At 40.7% G+C, this 18,506-nt stretch overlaps 1 protein-coding gene across 1 annotated transcript in view; it reads right to left on the reverse strand.

Annotated features, from left to right (window-relative positions):
* Window positions 1-18,506, reverse strand: part of gria1a (glutamate receptor, ionotropic, AMPA 1a) — a 79,746-nt gene that overhangs the window by 47,606 nt on the left and 13,634 nt on the right. The window contains 3 exon segments of the mRNA XM_028588758.1: window positions 1,271-1,324; window positions 5,487-5,671; window positions 9,922-10,161. Of these exon segments, the coding sequence (XP_028444559.1) occupies window positions 1,271-1,324; window positions 5,487-5,671; window positions 9,922-10,161 (479 nt within the window).

Genomic DNA, 18,506 nt, shown 5'->3' on the forward strand with positions numbered 1-18,506 from the left:
TGTTGAAAGCTTTTATAGCAGCTGTAGGAAGGCATTCAGAAATGTCAACAGATGAGACATCAGCGCATGTTAACAGGTGGACACCTACATAACACGCTTTTTTTTATTTAAAATGTTCAATGCCTTATTGCGCTGATGTGACCGAGCCCGACCCGAACCCCAACATCATTTCTAAATATCTGTCGGAACCCGGCCCGGCCTATCAGGCTCGGTTCGGGTATCCAACCTGTAGTGCGCAAATATTCATGTGATAAAGACAGAGAAATTGCATAACTTATCTTGATTCTTCTGAAGCTGAATATGTTACTATAGAAACTAGCCTTTGCTACCACTGGATATGGAGGGTTTATTTCTGACAGAGATTTTATCAACATTTTGACCAACATTTTTCTGTATTGCTACATTATGTTTCTCAGATTAACACACACACACGCACATGCGCACATGCACACGCACACCACACACACACACACACACACACACACACACACACACACACACACACACACACACACACACACACACACACACACACACACACACACAAAAGGTGCAAGTAATTTATAAATGGCTGTGGCCACTTTGCGTATCAGCTGTTATTACCGTCTGAACCTTATCATTCAAAATTAAATCTGGCAAACTGGCCAGATAAAAGAGATTGAGCCAATCTAAAACCCCAGCAGTCAGAAATTGTTTTGCCAGCAGCTGCATATTAATGCTGTTATTACTACAGTTTTGGTTGATGTCAATTTTCTCTTCATTTGGTTGCTCTTAGTGAGTCTGAACAGTGCTGAAGCGGCCTGCACACCATTTGCATTGAGAAGATGGCAGCAGACCAGTAGAGTTAATGGATATAAGCTTGCATACATTTACTGCCTGACCTTTTTCTATGACTGTAAGTCTGCATAGATTTCTGACTGTAACACGTTTCCCACTTGTGCTTTATTGTGAGTCTACTGTGCTGCTGTGATGTCTGCAGGTTTGATGGTCGAGTGAAACAATATATGAAGTAGCTGAAAAGGAAAATGGAATGAGAGAACATAAAAGACATAAAAGCAGATAGGTGAAATTATTTGGCACATGCAAGTCTATTAAACTGGCAATAAAGCACTGAAGGTCTGGAATCCTTTTAAAAGCCAGATTTCATAGCAACGCTATTCATTCGTGAAGCATGGATGTGTGTAGACAAGTACAGTATGTGGAAATATTTCAAAGAAATCTAAATAGTTAAAAAGCTGCAGTGATAAGAATAATAATGAATATTCCTTACCAGGTTAGCCAGAATGTAGTGGTAGCTCTTCGCATTCTTGCCTTGCTCGACAATCTGGAAGACAAGGTCAGAGGAGAGAGAATAAAATGCCTGTTATACAAAAACAGACGGATGGTTCATGTGTGTGTGTGTGTGTGTGTGTGTGTGTGTGTGTGTGTGTGTGTGTGAGAGAGAAGGGTTTTGACAGAGAGGTGTCTCAGCAGTATACCTGGTAGAGTGCACAGTACTTCACCTTGTGCAGGACAGACAATACATCAGAGAAAAGGCACACACTTAATATTCAATATAATAAAAGATTAGTAAATTAACATAGATCAGCTTTAATATATTAGCAAAAAAAACCTCAACATATCAACAGACTCCATATAATAAAACCCATCAATGTAGCTTATAGAACATGAATAAAAAATGCCCTCTCCTCTGCCATTTACTTTCCTCTCCTCTCATTTTTGATTAAGACAGCACATTTTTATTTGTTTGACAGGTTTTTTGTTTTTATTTAGGATTTTCATTTCTTGACTTCTCTTTCTTTTCTCTCCTCTCCTCTCCTCTCCTCTCCTCTCCTCCTCTCCTCTCCTCTTTCCACTTTCCTGTTCTCTACCCCCCCACCGTACTGTAGGGCTGTTACAAATCTTTTTCCTTTGACTTCAGGCAACTCACACCCGAGCTGACCATTTCAAAAGCAAGAAATTATAGTTATTATTACAAAAACAAATAAATAAAAATAGGAAAAACAGTCAAAGGAGGTAATAAAAGGAGTATGAAATTAATTATGTATATATATATATATATATATATATATATATATATATATATATATATATATATATATATGATCTAACAATTCTATCATCAAATAATCTGTCTGTCAGTGCTGAACTGTGCACAAGACCCGCTCCCATGCCTGCATCTCTTTTCTGGCTGCGCTGTGGTCATTCTGTAACTGCAGGCGGGGTCAGGGCAGTTTGGACATCACAGAGAGAAGTGTGTAGTGTACTGCCAGAAGTGGTTTATTTATTTATAAATGAAATAGGCACACTGGACACCAGTTTCACTGACGTTTGAATGTAGATGTGGTTTAAAATGAAATGAAAAAAATAATACCATGTCCTCAACTGTCGAGTTCGCCTATGCTTAAATAAAGAACCTGCTCTACTGTACAACAAATGTGTGTGTGTAAATGTGTCATCACAGCATACTGGGTGGTCACATAAAATAAGGCCAAGTAGGCAGCACTTATTCAAAGCCATGCACCATCCAATGAATAGCCTGAGGACAGATAATAAGAGGCTCATTCCACTGTCTCTGTTCAGGCACTATGCATGACCTCACACATTTTTCACTAGTCTCCCTCTCTGTGAGCATTTTCCCTTGCGTATACTTCGGGGAGTGTACTCTTTTGTTTGTGTGTTATGTGGGTGTGTGTCTAATAATGTTGTAGTTCATGACAGAAGGTGGCATTTCTTATTAATGGTGACCCTAGTACAAGACGGGCCCTGCAAACGAGCCCGTGGCATGGAAAACTGAAGAGAAGGAGGAGAGAGAGGCAGCAGCGCTGACACCAATAAACCCAACACCGGGGGAAGACACACATTACTGCCACAGTGCACCGTCAAATGGAAATGTTTGAGAAGTGAGTAGCGTTTTAATTATACACGCAGATTTGAAGAGTCACTCAGAGTTCAGCCCCTGGAGAACGGGTCACTGTTTTGTGTCTCTGTTGGAAAACTCACTAAAACGTTTTCGAGGTAGCTCTTCTGTCACGATGAATGTTCTCTAAGGAGACTACATAAACATTCAGTTGCTGTGAGGAGTCGCCATCAGGAAACTGTCAGTGACATTATCGTAGAAGAATCTGTGTACTGTATGAGATGAATGAGATGAACACAGGGGGGAGTTTAAAGGTCCAAATAGGCAGAGGCGATGTGTGTGCGTTCGCCACTATTTGGATGCACAGGCAGGGCGGTGTGGAGGCAGGGAGCAGATGTGGGTGATTGATGGTGGACGTCTGAATGGACAACTTCTCAGGCTCAGCTCCCGTAAACTGGTGAGAACTGATGCAATAACCTTAACTGTAGACACAGGGCCATTAATAACACTCACACAGAGCAGCCACATAGATAGGGACTATGTGTTATGAACATCAAAGTGCATGTGTGTGCGTTTTTTTTTTCTTTCTTCTTCTTATGAAAAGTACTGAAACAGAAAAACTATTACAATCTGACTGAAGAGTCATAAATCATACAAGTGACACCTACAAGCAAAACAATACAAATATGACAAATGTGTGGATATTTCTGGGGATACAATTGCTGTCAAGTCTGTCAAGCTTTCTGTAGTCACATTGCACATGTGCAGTTTACAACACCTCTTTCACAGCAGACATTTTGACTTGTCATAGCAGGAGAACACAGGTGAAACAAATGTTCTTAACGATGGCTGAGTTCCATTAAGTGCCCCAGTAAGCCACACCAGTGAGCCAGCATGCGAAACACCAGAGCCCTGTAATTAGCTCACCTGAATGGAATGCACTCATTATCAGTTACACCTGTACTTTTCCTGCTATGACGTCTGCTGTGAAAAAGGTTTGTAATCACAGTATCAACATCCGCTCAACATTTTTTTGTAACTTTTGAAACAATGGGTACTTGATTTCTGACAGAGGTAGATACGTGCAGGCTTCTTTCGTCGACTTAGCCAGCTGGAAAGACAACTGTCCCTAGCAGATTTTATCAGCTGTAGCTAGCTAGCTAGTTGAGCTAATGTTAGCTACATGAGTTGGTTGGAAAAAGCTTCCCCTAGTCAAGCTGACTTGTTTTAAACAGGAAACCTAAGGCCGGTTACACAGGGCATGCGTCGCGCGAGTGTGTCAGCCGCGTGGTGTGTCCTTTTATATTTTGGCTCCCATGTTAACAGGTTAGAGCTTACACACTGCCGGCGTGAGACTAGAAATACAGCCGACGCCTATTTTTCACGCAAGCGTGTTGGAAGCGTTTCCAGGCAAAAGACACAAATGCACATTAATAAATGACATCTTGATGTTTGAAAGTCTAGGTTTTGACATCAATGTAGATATAAATGTAATACAAAATTTCAGAAAAAAAATATTCTCAAATATTGCACCTGTCATACAGAACAAAATATTCTGTAACATATTTTGCAGTCAATACTGCCTACGTTGTCTTGCTTTAATCAAATCAGTAGGCTATATATAAATGGTAGGACAGGCTACGGTAACAACGTAGTGTGTGTTCTGAGTGATGGTCCAACATCAGAGAGGCTATATCGGCTCTTTACAGCTACACTAAGTTGTTATAAACAGATTTTTCAGAGTTTGAATCTGTCGGCACTATGTCCCGAGATCAGCCCCTCCTGTACCTAGCAGCAGGAGCAGCGCCGCGTCAGACACGCTTCTGGTGTGGAGGACACAGAAAAATCCACGCAGCTGACACGCAAGAGAAACGCCACGCTCGCGCGACTCGTGCAGTGTGTAACCGGCCTAAGAGGGGTCTTATAAGGGCACTTGATGGCTACATGCATAATATTGTGTTTGAAGACTGAGGCTAAAGCTACACATCTCAGGCAAAAAGTCAGCAAATAATGACTCTGTTATCCAAAGCTTGACACACCTGCCATGCCTAGTTATGGTTTCTAAGCTGTGGGGGACAGGGTTTAACAAACAGTCAATTGTGATGCCTTTTTCTTTCAACCGCGCAGAGCTGAGTAAGTGATGATCCTATCACAAAGGAACTGCCGACTACAAATGCCAATGCTGCTTTATTTATCTCCCCTGTCCTTGATGCTCCAGGAGACTAAACACTATAGCAGACCGCCAACCAACCCCCACTCTCTATCTATATCCACACCTTTCTTTTCTTGTCTCTCTCTGTTGTTCATCCAATTGAAACATGCCCATTCTTGTTCTTGTGTGTGTTTTTAAATTTGTTGAAATGTTTTTTTTTCTGATGTAGTCTTTTAAAACTTAACATGCAGGCTTATAACTCATAACACATTTATAATAAGCTTGATGTTTTCAAAAGGAAAATACATTGATCATGTAAAATTCCTACTTGTGTTGTGTTGGCGCACATGAACAAACATAGAGTATGGTTTCATTATGTTATGAGGTTGCAGTCTATCTGCTGAAATTGCATTATATATTGCAACATAATTCCATAACCCCCTTTCATTTAAAAAACAGAGAAATACTCATTACCTTTTTAAGGATGCCAGTGAGCCTCTCAGTCTCACAATCGATGATAATCTGGCCCTCCTTCCTCTTGTCCAAATCCTGGAACACTTTCAAGAAAGAGGCCTCCGTCATGGTCTCCACATTGACCGAGGTCACCAGCCAGTTCCTCTCCGCTGCTGTGTCCAGAACCTTCTGCAGCACTGACAGGCCTAGACAGAAGTGTGGAGAAAGGTACAACTCTAATTGCAGTAAATTCTGACTGAAATGGAAAATAGAAACTGTGTAGGCATTTACAGAAAAAGTTCCCCAAAAACATCCAAGATGAATGAAGCAATGAATGACTAGCTCTTTACCGAGAGCGATCCGTTAAGTGTCGGCGGCATTAGACATACATTACGTGCAGGCTAATCTTATGCAGTGGGTAGTTATATTATGAGCTGAAAGATAAATGAAACATGTGGGAACAAAACAGAAGCTGTGCAGAAAAACCAAACTTCTCCTGATAAGCTTATCCATCAGAATCTCCCCTGTAGCTTCAGTGATGAAGTATAACGAGTGGGACAGTCCATTAAGCACTCTGACTTGTACAGGTGTGCTTTTCCAGTTCGTACAGCGCCAGGCAAAATAATCACCACTTTCACACTAACAAATAATCAGCCCATGCACCATCGCAGGGGACACACTCACAGCCCGCTTTACGTCCACTGAGCACCAATTACAGGTGGCATTACTCAATTACACTGTCACCAAAACGGTGCAGAGACACTTGAGCATCATAGAGCCAGAAGTAGAACAACCAATGAGCTAAAGGCTCATGCTAAGACAGGAAATAAACGGCGATTAGAGAACACATTGATCTAGAGCTCTGATTTACAGTCTGACTCACTGTTGTACTCCTTTGCTGCTGGCTGTAGACCAATCAGATTCCTCTTGCGCTGCCAGCCACAGTTGTTCCACAGAGTAAATAAAGTAATTTCCCCGCAGCAGACTGGTAGACATTACCCAAATGAATTATAGCAATTACAAAATTTAGAAAATGTAAACTAACACATGATGAATCTGTATTTGTTTTTTCCAACACTAAGCCGGCAAACGCCGTTAGAGCCACCATGGGCCTATACATAATGTGTTTTGTATATCCTCCATGCTTGTTTGTTCATGTTCATACAGGCATTGTATGCATATTGAGCAAATGTAAATATGGCTTATCCACAACAACAGCAACACAGACCATGTCTGCAAAGCAGAAAAGCAGTCACAGCCTCTGAAAGATGATTGCCTGGCCTTATTAAAATGCACACCAGCTGCTCCCCCCGCCAGTTCACACTGCCTATTTTGACATCAGGCCATTAAGAAACAAAAAGGTGAATGCTCTTTCACCTCCACATATGACCACAGTACAGTACAATGTAAATAAATTATAGACGCCCAAAAAAATTATGTGTAAAAATGTACATGGGGACGTATAACACATTTCATTGTGTCTCTATCCATTCACTGTGAATAATTGTAGCCCTTGGTGTTGACAGATTCAGTAGTAGCTGTGAAACTGATGATAGGCATGGGAACACACGGGGCACTTAACCATGGCTATGAATAAGGCCACTGGGTCCTGAGGAGAATGGACAACTGTTTTTGAATGGAGTCCCAGTGCCAGTAAAGGTTTCAGAACCATGGACAGCACCATGCAACATAATGTGAGCCAGCAGATTCTTTCCCACTGAAGCAGTTCACTTTGTTTTATCTTTTCATTCTCTCTTTTCAATGGTCTTACTTCTTTCTAAGGTCTTGATGTGTTTATTTATTTGTTCATCTGATTATGCATTATGTACATTATATTCCAGCACTTGAGCAAGATGAGTTAAAATTAGTGCATTATTCATTAACTCTTTTTGTTGATGTTCTGTACTGTAATGTATTATGGAACAACCTGGAGTCAACTTTCCTTCAATGTCACCAGTGTGGCTAGACTTTTTCTTATCTTCTTATATCTTCCATCTATTTATTCATCCTTGCTCTTTTCCCCTTTTTTGTCTCACTTTGTGCATTGAATATCCTCTCACCTTTTCAAATATAGCTACGTATGTGGCTGATGCACCCCTATAAATCAGAGCCAGTCTGGCGGGAAGGCTCGTAAGACTGGCCAAAGTAAAAATGGTTCTCCAAAGGCATCCCTGAAAGAGAATAATATCATAATGGAATCTGGCTGTCATAAGCATCCTTTTGGCCAGAGGCAATACACGGAGACCTGGGCACCAGGCAATTGAGAGTAGAGAAAATAACGCTTTGGGAAAACCATTTCCTGAGTATTGTTTATGAGAGGTTTAATGGGCTGTCAAATTTGTTTTGCCATTCTTGGCTTTTGAAAATAAAAATGAGAGGCACGTTTATTAGTGGATGCTGTAAGATAGCAAGATAGATGTTATTAGAAAAAAGGGGAAAAAAAGTTAAAGCTCCTGAAGTTTTAGAAAATTGACACTGCATATGGAATATTTGTATGTGCTTGACCACTTCACATAATAGATTAAAACACTGAAAAAGTACAATATAATACAAATATATTAGACTAGACATTAGCTGAACCTTTTTAATAGGCAATTTCACCTACAAGTGCTAAGAAAAAATACTTTGATCAAATATTAGGAAAAACACACACACACACACATAAAATAAATTCCTCACAACTTAATAGGATTTTTCTTAAAGGCTTAAAATAACCCTGTAGGAAGGGTGACTACAGTGTAGTATCCAGGCAACAGAGGACTCCTGATATGGATTCTACTGGCTCCATCCCACCACTCAATCACACGGGGGCGACCCTGCACACATACACACTCACACACGCACACACTACCCAGCAGTTTGTGAGTTGGTAATGAAGGGATCACAGAAGATAAATAAATCTGTGGGACGTGTGTGGTGCTATGGCCATCATGAATGAATAGGGCTAGAGGCCACTGTGAAATCTCCCCGTGCACTGCTTGATAGTGTGCTTTGCAGAGTGACATGATGGCATCTGTCTTTTAAAGCTGACTTAAGCCTGCTTATGTCTCTCACACACAAGTCACAAACACAAGCAGAGAAAAGTTGCAATAATTTGCATGTGCAAAATGCACACACGTATACAAAGCATGCTTTTTGGCACACGCACACAAAATACACCCTGCATAGTCATGCTCCAAAACCCACAACACCTGGGACAGATGGGATGGCATTGTGGAAAGGGTATAGCTAGTCTGACAAGTGTGCTGCATTATTTCTGCAGGAATGTTATGAAGATTTTTAAATTGTATGCTACAGCACTTTGTGTTTTTTTTTTACCTTTATTTATTCAGGGAAGGTTCACTGAGAGGCAGCCTCTCTTTTGCAGGAATTGTTGCAACACTGTTGAGGAGCGCTCAATGAAAACCTTTATCTTTTGTTCCATTGTGTGATTTATCTGCAGGTCAATGTTTCTTTTCTGTGTTCTCCCTCTTTGTCTGACATAAATGTTCTGATGGCTGCTCATTGCTGTACAATGGCTACGACCCAATTGCTGTCGCCATGGCAATACGAAGACGACTAATGGTGGTTGGTTTAATGTATTCATGAGCATGTAGTTAAATTGCTTTTCAGAGGAAATCATGAATGAGGATGATAATATAACGTATTTAAGATATGTATCCTGATAATCAATTGAAAACCTTTATATGAAATATTTTAGATAATATTAATAATACATTTTATTTATATAGCACTTTTCATGGTACTCAAATAAACTTTACAGTAAAACCAGCACATATATCACATTAAAAACAGATAAGCAATAAAACCAACACATAAAACAAGCATATTAGAAGCAATTAAAAACAATAAATGCAGTAACTATCAGGTGAGAAATGTAAGACTATTGCATGTGGAAAGCTAATCTGAAGAGGTGTGTTTTGAATGTGTCCAGGTCAGTACAGTCACAGATGTGTTTTGGGTAGGGAGTTCCAGAGGGAGGGGGCTGCGATGGTGAAAGCTCTGTCACCCCAGGTATGGTGTGTGGTCTTGAGTGGTGGGGAGAGGAGTTACAGGGGGAGTGATGGGATCACAGGAACAGGCGTGTGTGTGAGGAGACGGGCAGCAGAGTTTTGGCTGTATTGGATGTTTATTTAAGGCTTTAGCAGGTGAACCATAGAGGATGCTGTTGTAGTAATCAATTCTGGAAGTGATGAAGGCGTGAATCAAAGTTTCGGCAGCAGAGAAGGTGAGTGATGGGCGGAGACCGGCAATGTTTTTTAAGGTGAAAGAAGGCAGTTCTGGTTAAGCTACATGTATACTCCAAATGGCTAAGCCCACTTCAAAGTTGCATCTTTTTATAATGATGTAAAGGTATGTGTTTATTAAACATAAAGCTGTCCACTTAAAATGATTAGGCCAAATATTATCACAGCATGATGATAAATTAAATAATTGAGTTCCATAAGTTTCCTACCTGAGTCAGAACTGTACATATAGACAAACTTGTTCCATCCGTAGTGGTCGATCACTCCCACCAGAGCATCCTGGAGCTCGGGCCTCAGCTGGATGACAAACTGGTTGGCCGTCTCGATGGGGAAGGACGGCGTGACGAAGCAGACATGCAGCGCGCCGCAGAAGGACATGAGCATGTTGACTGTCTTCCTGTCATACAGGCCGATGATGGCATACACACCTTTGGAGAACTGGGAGCAAACTGCCAAAGAGACAAAAGAAAACAGGAAGAAGGTTAGTATTTGGACTCATTAGAGGATTATGGAATATTTGAATTAAACCGATAACCGATAATTAGTCCAATAACCAATTAAACAGTCAATTCCAGGTTCTCCAATGTAAGGATTTGCTGCTCTTACATAACAATAATAAGTTATAAATAATAAGTTTGGGACTTTTGGTCAAACAGAAAAAGGCATCCCCTTGGAAAATTATGCTGTTCAATTTTACAATTTCATGATGCTTTATAGACCAAAAAACGGATCAATTAATTGATAATGGAAATAGTTGCCGCATTGTATTTAATTTTTAAATGAACTGAATCAAGCTAAACTGAATTGAACTAAATTGAATTCTAGGGAGTGTGGACGTTTTTATTGTGCTTTTGTTTTCATTGTTGTCCATCATCTACATTAACAAACAAATAACAAAAACTGAAGAGAGAGTAAAAGAGATCATTGTCTGTCATTGCTCACAATTTGTTAATCATTTTAATTAAAACCTGAGTCATCACACAGTGCTTTTGTAAATAGCTCTAATAGCTTTTCCCCTTGTATCCATTCAACTGCTCTTTGGCATGTTTATGCAGATCTGGCCAGTTTGTCTATCTGTATTCCACCAGTCTGTGTGTTTGCCTTCAGTGAGAGATGCAAAAGGTGAAGGCAGATTAGGAGTAGAGAGGTTAATCAATGCATCCCCAGGGTTTCATTGACATTTTACTGGCAGCAGGAGGCGTTTCCATCTCTCATTTGCTTTTCTCCCTCAGTCTCTTTCTCCCATTGTCTGTTTGTCACTCTGGCTTCCTTTACACCCTATAACATCTCAAAATAGCTAATTTATGTTCACAGTTTTCTTTTTGGAAGGTATGTCTCCATGCTTTCAGCATAGTGTGCTATCTTTGCACGTGCAGGTATGGCCTGGGCTATTTTCTGCGATGGTGATGGGTGGGCCTTACTTATCTCAGTATTTACCAAACAGATTGAAGCCGCTGCCTGTCCCCGCACGAGGGCCAGCTCGCTGCTAGGAGCTGAGGGCAAGATAGAGAGAGGATGGCCCATACCCAAAATGCCTAACCCGTCACAGACCTGCACCCGCCGGGAAGCCACGTGTTTGCGTATGTGACGGAGATGTAGGGAGAGTAAGAAATTCAGTGGTACCACACACACACACACACACACACACACACACACACACACACACACACACACACACACACACACACACACACAGTCTCTAGTGCTCCAAAAGCCTGGTGACTCACCCTACTTAAAGCAAGCCCTGAAATAGACATTTTGAGCCTCGCCACACTGACTCAGTAACATAACTATCTTTCCTTCATGGTCTGCACACGCTGTTGCTATTAAATCGACACTCTCTCAGCTATTGCTTTCCATGAGCACACATTATATTTCCCCTTACAATTTTCTAGGACCAATTTCAGCCGTGGCCTCCATGTTCTGCCTGGATGAAAGGTAATGAGAGCTTGTTTGACTTTTTGTGCAGTGTCCCATTACTCTGCCCTGCAGCAGGTTACCATGTTTCACTGAATGTGAGTCATTTCTCATACCTACAGTATGTGTGTCTGACAAAAAAACGTGCAGCCATGTGGCATGGACCTCCTGCTCCGAGCTGGCAAGAGAACCCTGTGCTTGTCTAATTCGACAAGAGCATGACACAGAACATTAGTGTAACTCAGCAGTCTCGGGTCCTGTTCTGATAGCAGTGTACAGGAGCGGCGTATTGAGTGGGTCTGTGTGTGAGGGGTTAGTTAGCGTTGCTCCACATGTGTAACGACATCGGCGGCAGGGCTGAAAGACCTAAAGTGATCTGTAAGACCCCAGCAACACCTGTCCACCCTGGCACTCCATGTCTCCTCGCCACAGTTACAGCTGCCATGGCGGCAGAACTGAGGTTGCCCGGGCAACGGTCTGTTTCTCTGGCAAGGATTACAGTAGCTCAGAGCTGCTAAAGGACTGTTGGAAGATGAAGTGGGAATTGTGAGTGTTTGGACATTTTGTCATAATTAGGTTTCCCCTCAAGGAATTAGCAAATTTGCAAAACGGACTTGGATTTGCAAAATCCTCAGATAATTTCTGAAATAATGGAAGCACATTTCCACAACATCACATTTTTATTTACGCTCAAAACAAACCATAATGTTTTCCAAAACTCTCCAGCATACAGATGATGCAGGGAAGCTAAACTTTCCCTATGAATGAACAATAAGTTGATTTGCATTTAGTGTGGTCAAAGAGTTTTAGGCTGCAGGAAAGAGAGAAAAAACTCCAATCCTAAAGGGACGGATACTGGCACAACAGGAGGAGCTGTCAGAAACAACTCACATAGCTACTGTCTTCCCTGTTCTCTGTTTCCTGTGCCCTGCAGCTGTTCCTCTGCTTAGCATGAGCCAAATACCAAATGACAGACGTGTCTGTGCCGGCTGTACAAAGAGGGCGTGTTAGTGACAGTTGTTACTGCATCTGAAGTTGTGGATGATGGGAGGGTGATGCTAGAGGGTGGTAGGCAACGCTGCATCCTTGATACTGCCCGTGAATGTTTATAGCCCAGCAGAAAATCACATAATACTACTGGACCATTACTGATTCACTCTTAAAAATAAAGTCTGACTTTGACTTTCTGACTAAATTAATACCTTAAAACCTTATTTAACAGATGCTCAGAAATAAAAGAAACAGAATCTATAAAAAAAAAGACAGATTCTATCTGATTTTTTCAAGTTGTTGAAATGTAAAAGTAAGACAATTTGAATGGGCACTATGTAAATACAGGTTATTTTTTCTTTGCAAACTGCATGAGTCAAAGGTGTCAAGGTATGGGATTAGTTTTGTGACTTTAATTCCAAGCAAAACTTTTCAAGTATCAAACAAAAAACACTAACTCAAGCAAAAAAAATTTCACCTCAAAGGTAAAACTTAAAACTTGCAAACAAAACATTTGTGTAGTTGTAAACTATTGGTCTTATATTTGTTTGACATGATGTCCTTTTGTTTACAGTTCCCTCTGCTTCTTTCTCTGCTGATCAGTCTTTTTCTCTCTCCATCACGTTTGCAGTCATGCTGCCAGCTTTCTCCTTTGCTCCCTGAGTTTTTGCTTGCGATTCTGACACAAATATCTTGCGTGGGCGGGTCTTACAGAGGTGCGTCCCCATTGGCTAATGAGTGTTAAGGTAAAGTTAAGGGAAGTTTGAGTGACAGCTCAGCCTTAGTGCAGGTAAACTAATGTTAGAGACTCAGAGTCTGGTCTGGAAGACACACAAGCCACTCCACAGGGGATTACTACAAGATTAATAAAGTGTAAGTATTATATATATATATATATATATATATTTTTTTTTTTTTTTTTTTTTTTCGTTGTGTTAAGCTACTAGCTAGCTAGCTAGTAAAGCTTTTTTAAGTTAGCATTTAACGTTAGCTATACTGCTAACTTTATCTAAAACTTGTAGCCACCGGCTACCTTACTGAGCTAATAATTTACCATGGGAATCATGTATTCTTCGTGAGGCCTTACTCAATGGAGCTTTATTAGTTATTGTCTTCTCTCTGTAGAGACCTGCAGGACCCGAGCAGAGCTACGATGCTCTCCCAGGTAACCGTAGGTTAGTAACGTAGCTATATTATGGTCTATTAGGAAAAATGATTATCCAGCTAACTGCTAATTGTTGTGGTTGCTATTGGCCTGATAATACACAATGCTAGCGTATTGGTTAAGTTGTACAATGTAGAAGCTGTGAATATAATGTATTACATTAGATAATGTTCCATCTGTACACACTGTTTCTTCTTTCTTTGCACTACCTTAAGATGGCAGATAACGGACGTATTTTTTGTATTTTTTAGCACTGTAAATGTCAACAATATTTAGAATTAATGCATAGTGTTACTACTGTCCAAACTATGTACTTTAACTAACACACCAGGCCCTTGACAAATACTTTGCTTAGTGATCCTTATGGTTTGATGTGATGTGCATGTGTCCTGGTGGCTGGCCATATCTTACTTTACACATGTAGTCAACGTGGAGGTAGGAATCTTAGAAAGTGTGATCAATAATATTTCAGAAATAAGTGTTCCAGTAGTGTTCAGGAAAGCTAGAAAAATGTTTCTAGAGTGCAGGCTTTATTACAATTATTTATTATTGAGCTAATTTCAAACACTTTTTATCATCCAATATGGTACTTCAAGCTTTACAATAAGAAGTCAAGGAAGTGAAGGACTACAGCCACATCCCAGCCCTTCAGAGATCTTTCCTGCAGAAAAGGCTGTGGTCCAGACTGGAGCGGTGGGCCATCAGTGAGCTCAGGAGACCACATGATCCCAGGCGTCCAGGAGTTGTGTGTGATATTCCTGCACCACCCTCAGACGTGTTGTTGCAGACACAAGTCAGCAGAGAAATACAGCTTGCCTTAGGTGAAACTGAATATGTGAAATATATACATAACCCAATTACTCAGTATGTTTGTGTATTGTTGGTGATGAAAAACTGACCCTGACCTGTGATGTACTGCAAATAATGACTGACACTGAGTTCCAGCTTCTTCTACCACCGGGGCCCCAGCAAAATATGTTCAAATATCCATTATGTATGTGAAGTTTTATATTGGACTAAAAATAAAGTATTATAATAGCCTCAACCTTATTTGCTGTTTTATATAATGAACCAAACAGACAAGGGTGAATGTAAACATTTTTTTAATATATTATGTGCATTTTAAAATATAATTACAGTAAGACAATGTAAACACAAATTAAATTTCAGGACAGTATACTGTAGTAGGATATATTGACATACAATGGACTAAGAAACTACAAGTACACCAATGAAAACTTAAGAAAAAGGTTATTGTAAGTGTTAATTGAGTATCTGAGCAAAATATGATCAATACATACGCTATTGGTCTATACCCTGGCTGTTTGAAGCCTTCACACACAGTGTTTCCTCCACAGAGAGACCGAAGGCTCCTCTCCCTCTGCTGCTCCCACGTCCTCCTGGTTGGTCGGCCTGCTGCCTGATGTGAGCTGTGATAGAAAATTATAATAAAGTTTCTTACACAAATCAAATGGTAACAAAGTTCTTACTGATAACTGAGGCTTCCAAGGTTGTGTGATTTACAATTAAAATAACTTGCTTTTAAGTAGCCATTAGCAAATGTGTAGGCTTTAAAACACTATGAACATTTTCCTTATGCTGACCTGCTTGCAAATGCAACAGAAGACATGTAATTAGAGTTAGGATAGCCAGTCTGTGTCATAACTAGGAAAGTACAGATGAGCACAAAACTATAAAGATGAACCAGTTAAGCAGTGCTAACACTGCATTTATACTGTACAGTATGTGTCAACCTCTAGATATAATACATTATATTCACAGCTTCTACATTGTACAACTTAACCAATACTGTGTATTATCAGGCCAATAGCAACCACAACAATTAGTAGTTAGCTGGATAATAATTTTTCCTAATAGACCATAATATAGAGCTATATTATGGTAGCTCTATGTTACTAACCTACGGTTACCTGGGAGAGCATCGTAGCTCTGCTCGGGTCCTGCAGGTCTCTACAGAGAGAAGACGATAATTAATACAGCTCTATTGAGGAAAGCCTCACGAAGAATACATGATTCCCATGGGAAATTAGCTCAGTAAGGTAGCCCGTGGCTACAAGTTTTAGATAACGTTAGCAGTATAGCTAACGTTAAATGCTAACTTAAAAAAGCTTTACTAGCTAGCTAGCTAGTAACTTAACACAACGAAACAACAAATGTCTAGTAACCATGCTTGCAACGTAGATCACAGATATATATATATATATATATATTAATAATACTTACACTTTATTAATCTTGTAGGAATCCCCTGTGGAGCGGCTTGTGTGTCCTCCAGACCAGACTCTGAGTCTCTAACGTTAGTTTACCTGCACTGAGGCTGAGCTGTCATTCAAACTTTCCCTTAACACTCATTAGCCAATGGGGACGCACCCCTGCAAGACCCGCCCACGCGAGATATTTGTGTCAGAATCGCAAGCAAAAACTCAGGGAGTGCAAAGGAGAAAGCTGGGAGCATGACTGCAAACGTGATGGAGAGAGAAAAAGACTGATCAGCAGAGAAAGAAGCAGAGGGAACTGGAAACAAAAGGACATCATGTCAAACAAATATAAGACCAATAGTTTACAACTACACAAATGTTTTGTTTGCAAGTTTTAAGTTTTACCTTTGAGGTGACAGTTTTTTTTGCTTGAGTTAGTGTTTTTTGTTTGATACTTGAGAAGTTTTGCTTGGAATTAAAGTCACAAAACTAATCCCATATCAAGGTGCCCTCATGCATGGTACCTGCCTCCACTGGAGCTACACACCGACCTGTGTGTAGGACTGTGGTATTGCAGAGCAGCTCCTTTGTGCGGGTGTGTGTGATTCTTTTTTCAATAGCTCTGTATTGCTTGATATGTCAAAAAAAATCAATGAAGTTGAATTGAATTGAACCGGCTACAGTCACAAAACAATTTTTTAAATGTATTTTTTGGGGAAAGCCAAAACCAGGTTTGCGAGAATCAATATGAGGAACGTTCTCGAGCGTGTTGGCTCAGTAAACACATGTACTCTGGACTGGTTTACTGTGACCGCATGCAAACCACAAATTCTGATATGGATGTTATATACATTATACGCCTCCACAAACACACACAGCAGGAACACAGGGCTTCTACTATTTCCCTCCCATGAGACTTGCATGCCATTATCCTGTGCAACATTAAGGTCAGCAGTAGAAAAGGAATTTCATAGCAGCAGAAAGCTAGGTTCAGCTGGAGGGAACGTTCTGATTGGAGGGTTCTTGTTCAGCCATCCATAAAGGTCCTTTAAAAAAATAAAAAATAGATCCTCACTACTGAGGAGTGACATAGGACATCCAATTTAAGTGGCTCATCTTATCAACTGATCAAGTATATACAATTCTCTATTCTGTGTGTTTTGTACTGTGACTCGTGAATTTCCTCTCTGGGCATCGCCGGACAAAGACCGTGGGATGGAAGAGTGAGCAGCTGAATCCAGCCCAGCTTTCCTCCACCTCAGCATAACCCTGCCAGATTGACTCTGAGAGTCACACCCCACCTTTATTCAGTCTCAATCCTACACCTGATATTATTCTGTCCATCCAATATCACCTTTACACCACAAGACTGCAGATTTCAGACTGATGCCTGAGGAGGTCAAATCTGTTTTTTTTTTTGGTCAAAACTGGTCGTAAAATAGGATAAAACAAAGACAAGCAAGGATGCTGTATCATAGGGCTGCAACTACTGTATCTATTATTTTCCATCATGATTATCCAATCAGAATTCATGGGAAAATGCCTGTCACTGACCAAGGCAACAATTTCAAACGTCTTGTTTTTTTTCCAACCTTCAATCCAAAAACCTAGAGATATAATCATAAATGATAGGAAAACAGCATATCCTCACATCTGCGAGGCTGGAACCAGAGCATTTAGAGCAAAATAGTTCTAGCCTTTTGTTTTTTAGCCATGCTAGCGGCACGATCAAGGGATGGCAATGCTGGTTTGTTGGTCGCTCTAACACTGTGGTCCAGACTGAATCTATCAGACGGATTGCCATGACATTGTGTAGAGGCATTCATGGAGGCCAGCCGATGAATCCCACTGACTTTGGTGAACGCAGTTTTTGTGCATGCATTGTTTTAGTCCGGTGCAACACCGTCAGCGCCACCGCTAGTTAGCTTAGCATAGTGAATGGAATCCTATGTTGCCGGTTAGCATGTTGTGAGTAAAAGTGAGCCAACAAAAGACAAAAAAACAACCTAATTACTTGCACTGAGACAAAAAATGTGTTGGCCCACCTATCTACAGCCAGGGTAGACCGTGATAAGCCCTATTTCAACATACGGTGGCGTATTCCTTTAAGGTATCCTTTTGAAAGGGATGTTGCTGTCACATCAGGCAGTAATATACACCACCTTGGCAAGGGTTAAGTGTCGCTCAATCAACCACAGAGCACTTTGAGGTGAGAGAAACACATCTGACACCATACACTGGAAGACGCACACAATCATCCTCCACTCAGCCACCCATGGCTAATAAATGTCAGATAATGTGTGTAATAAAAACAGAGAGCATGTTGTGGTCCCTCTGGTCCCATCCATCTTCCGGAGAGCTAATCAGCTACCTTAATGAGAGTCGATATCCGATTCACACATAAGCACATGTGCATGAGTGATTCAGGACCTGCACATGCTCCCTGCACTCCCCTCAAAAAAATATCTCTTGCTGGTTTTGACAAGGGAGCGTCTCACAGTCT

Source organism: Perca flavescens, chromosome 10, assembly GCF_004354835.1.
Source record: "Perca flavescens isolate YP-PL-M2 chromosome 10, PFLA_1.0, whole genome shotgun sequence".
Lineage (NCBI taxonomy): Eukaryota > Metazoa > Chordata > Actinopteri > Perciformes > Percidae > Perca > Perca flavescens.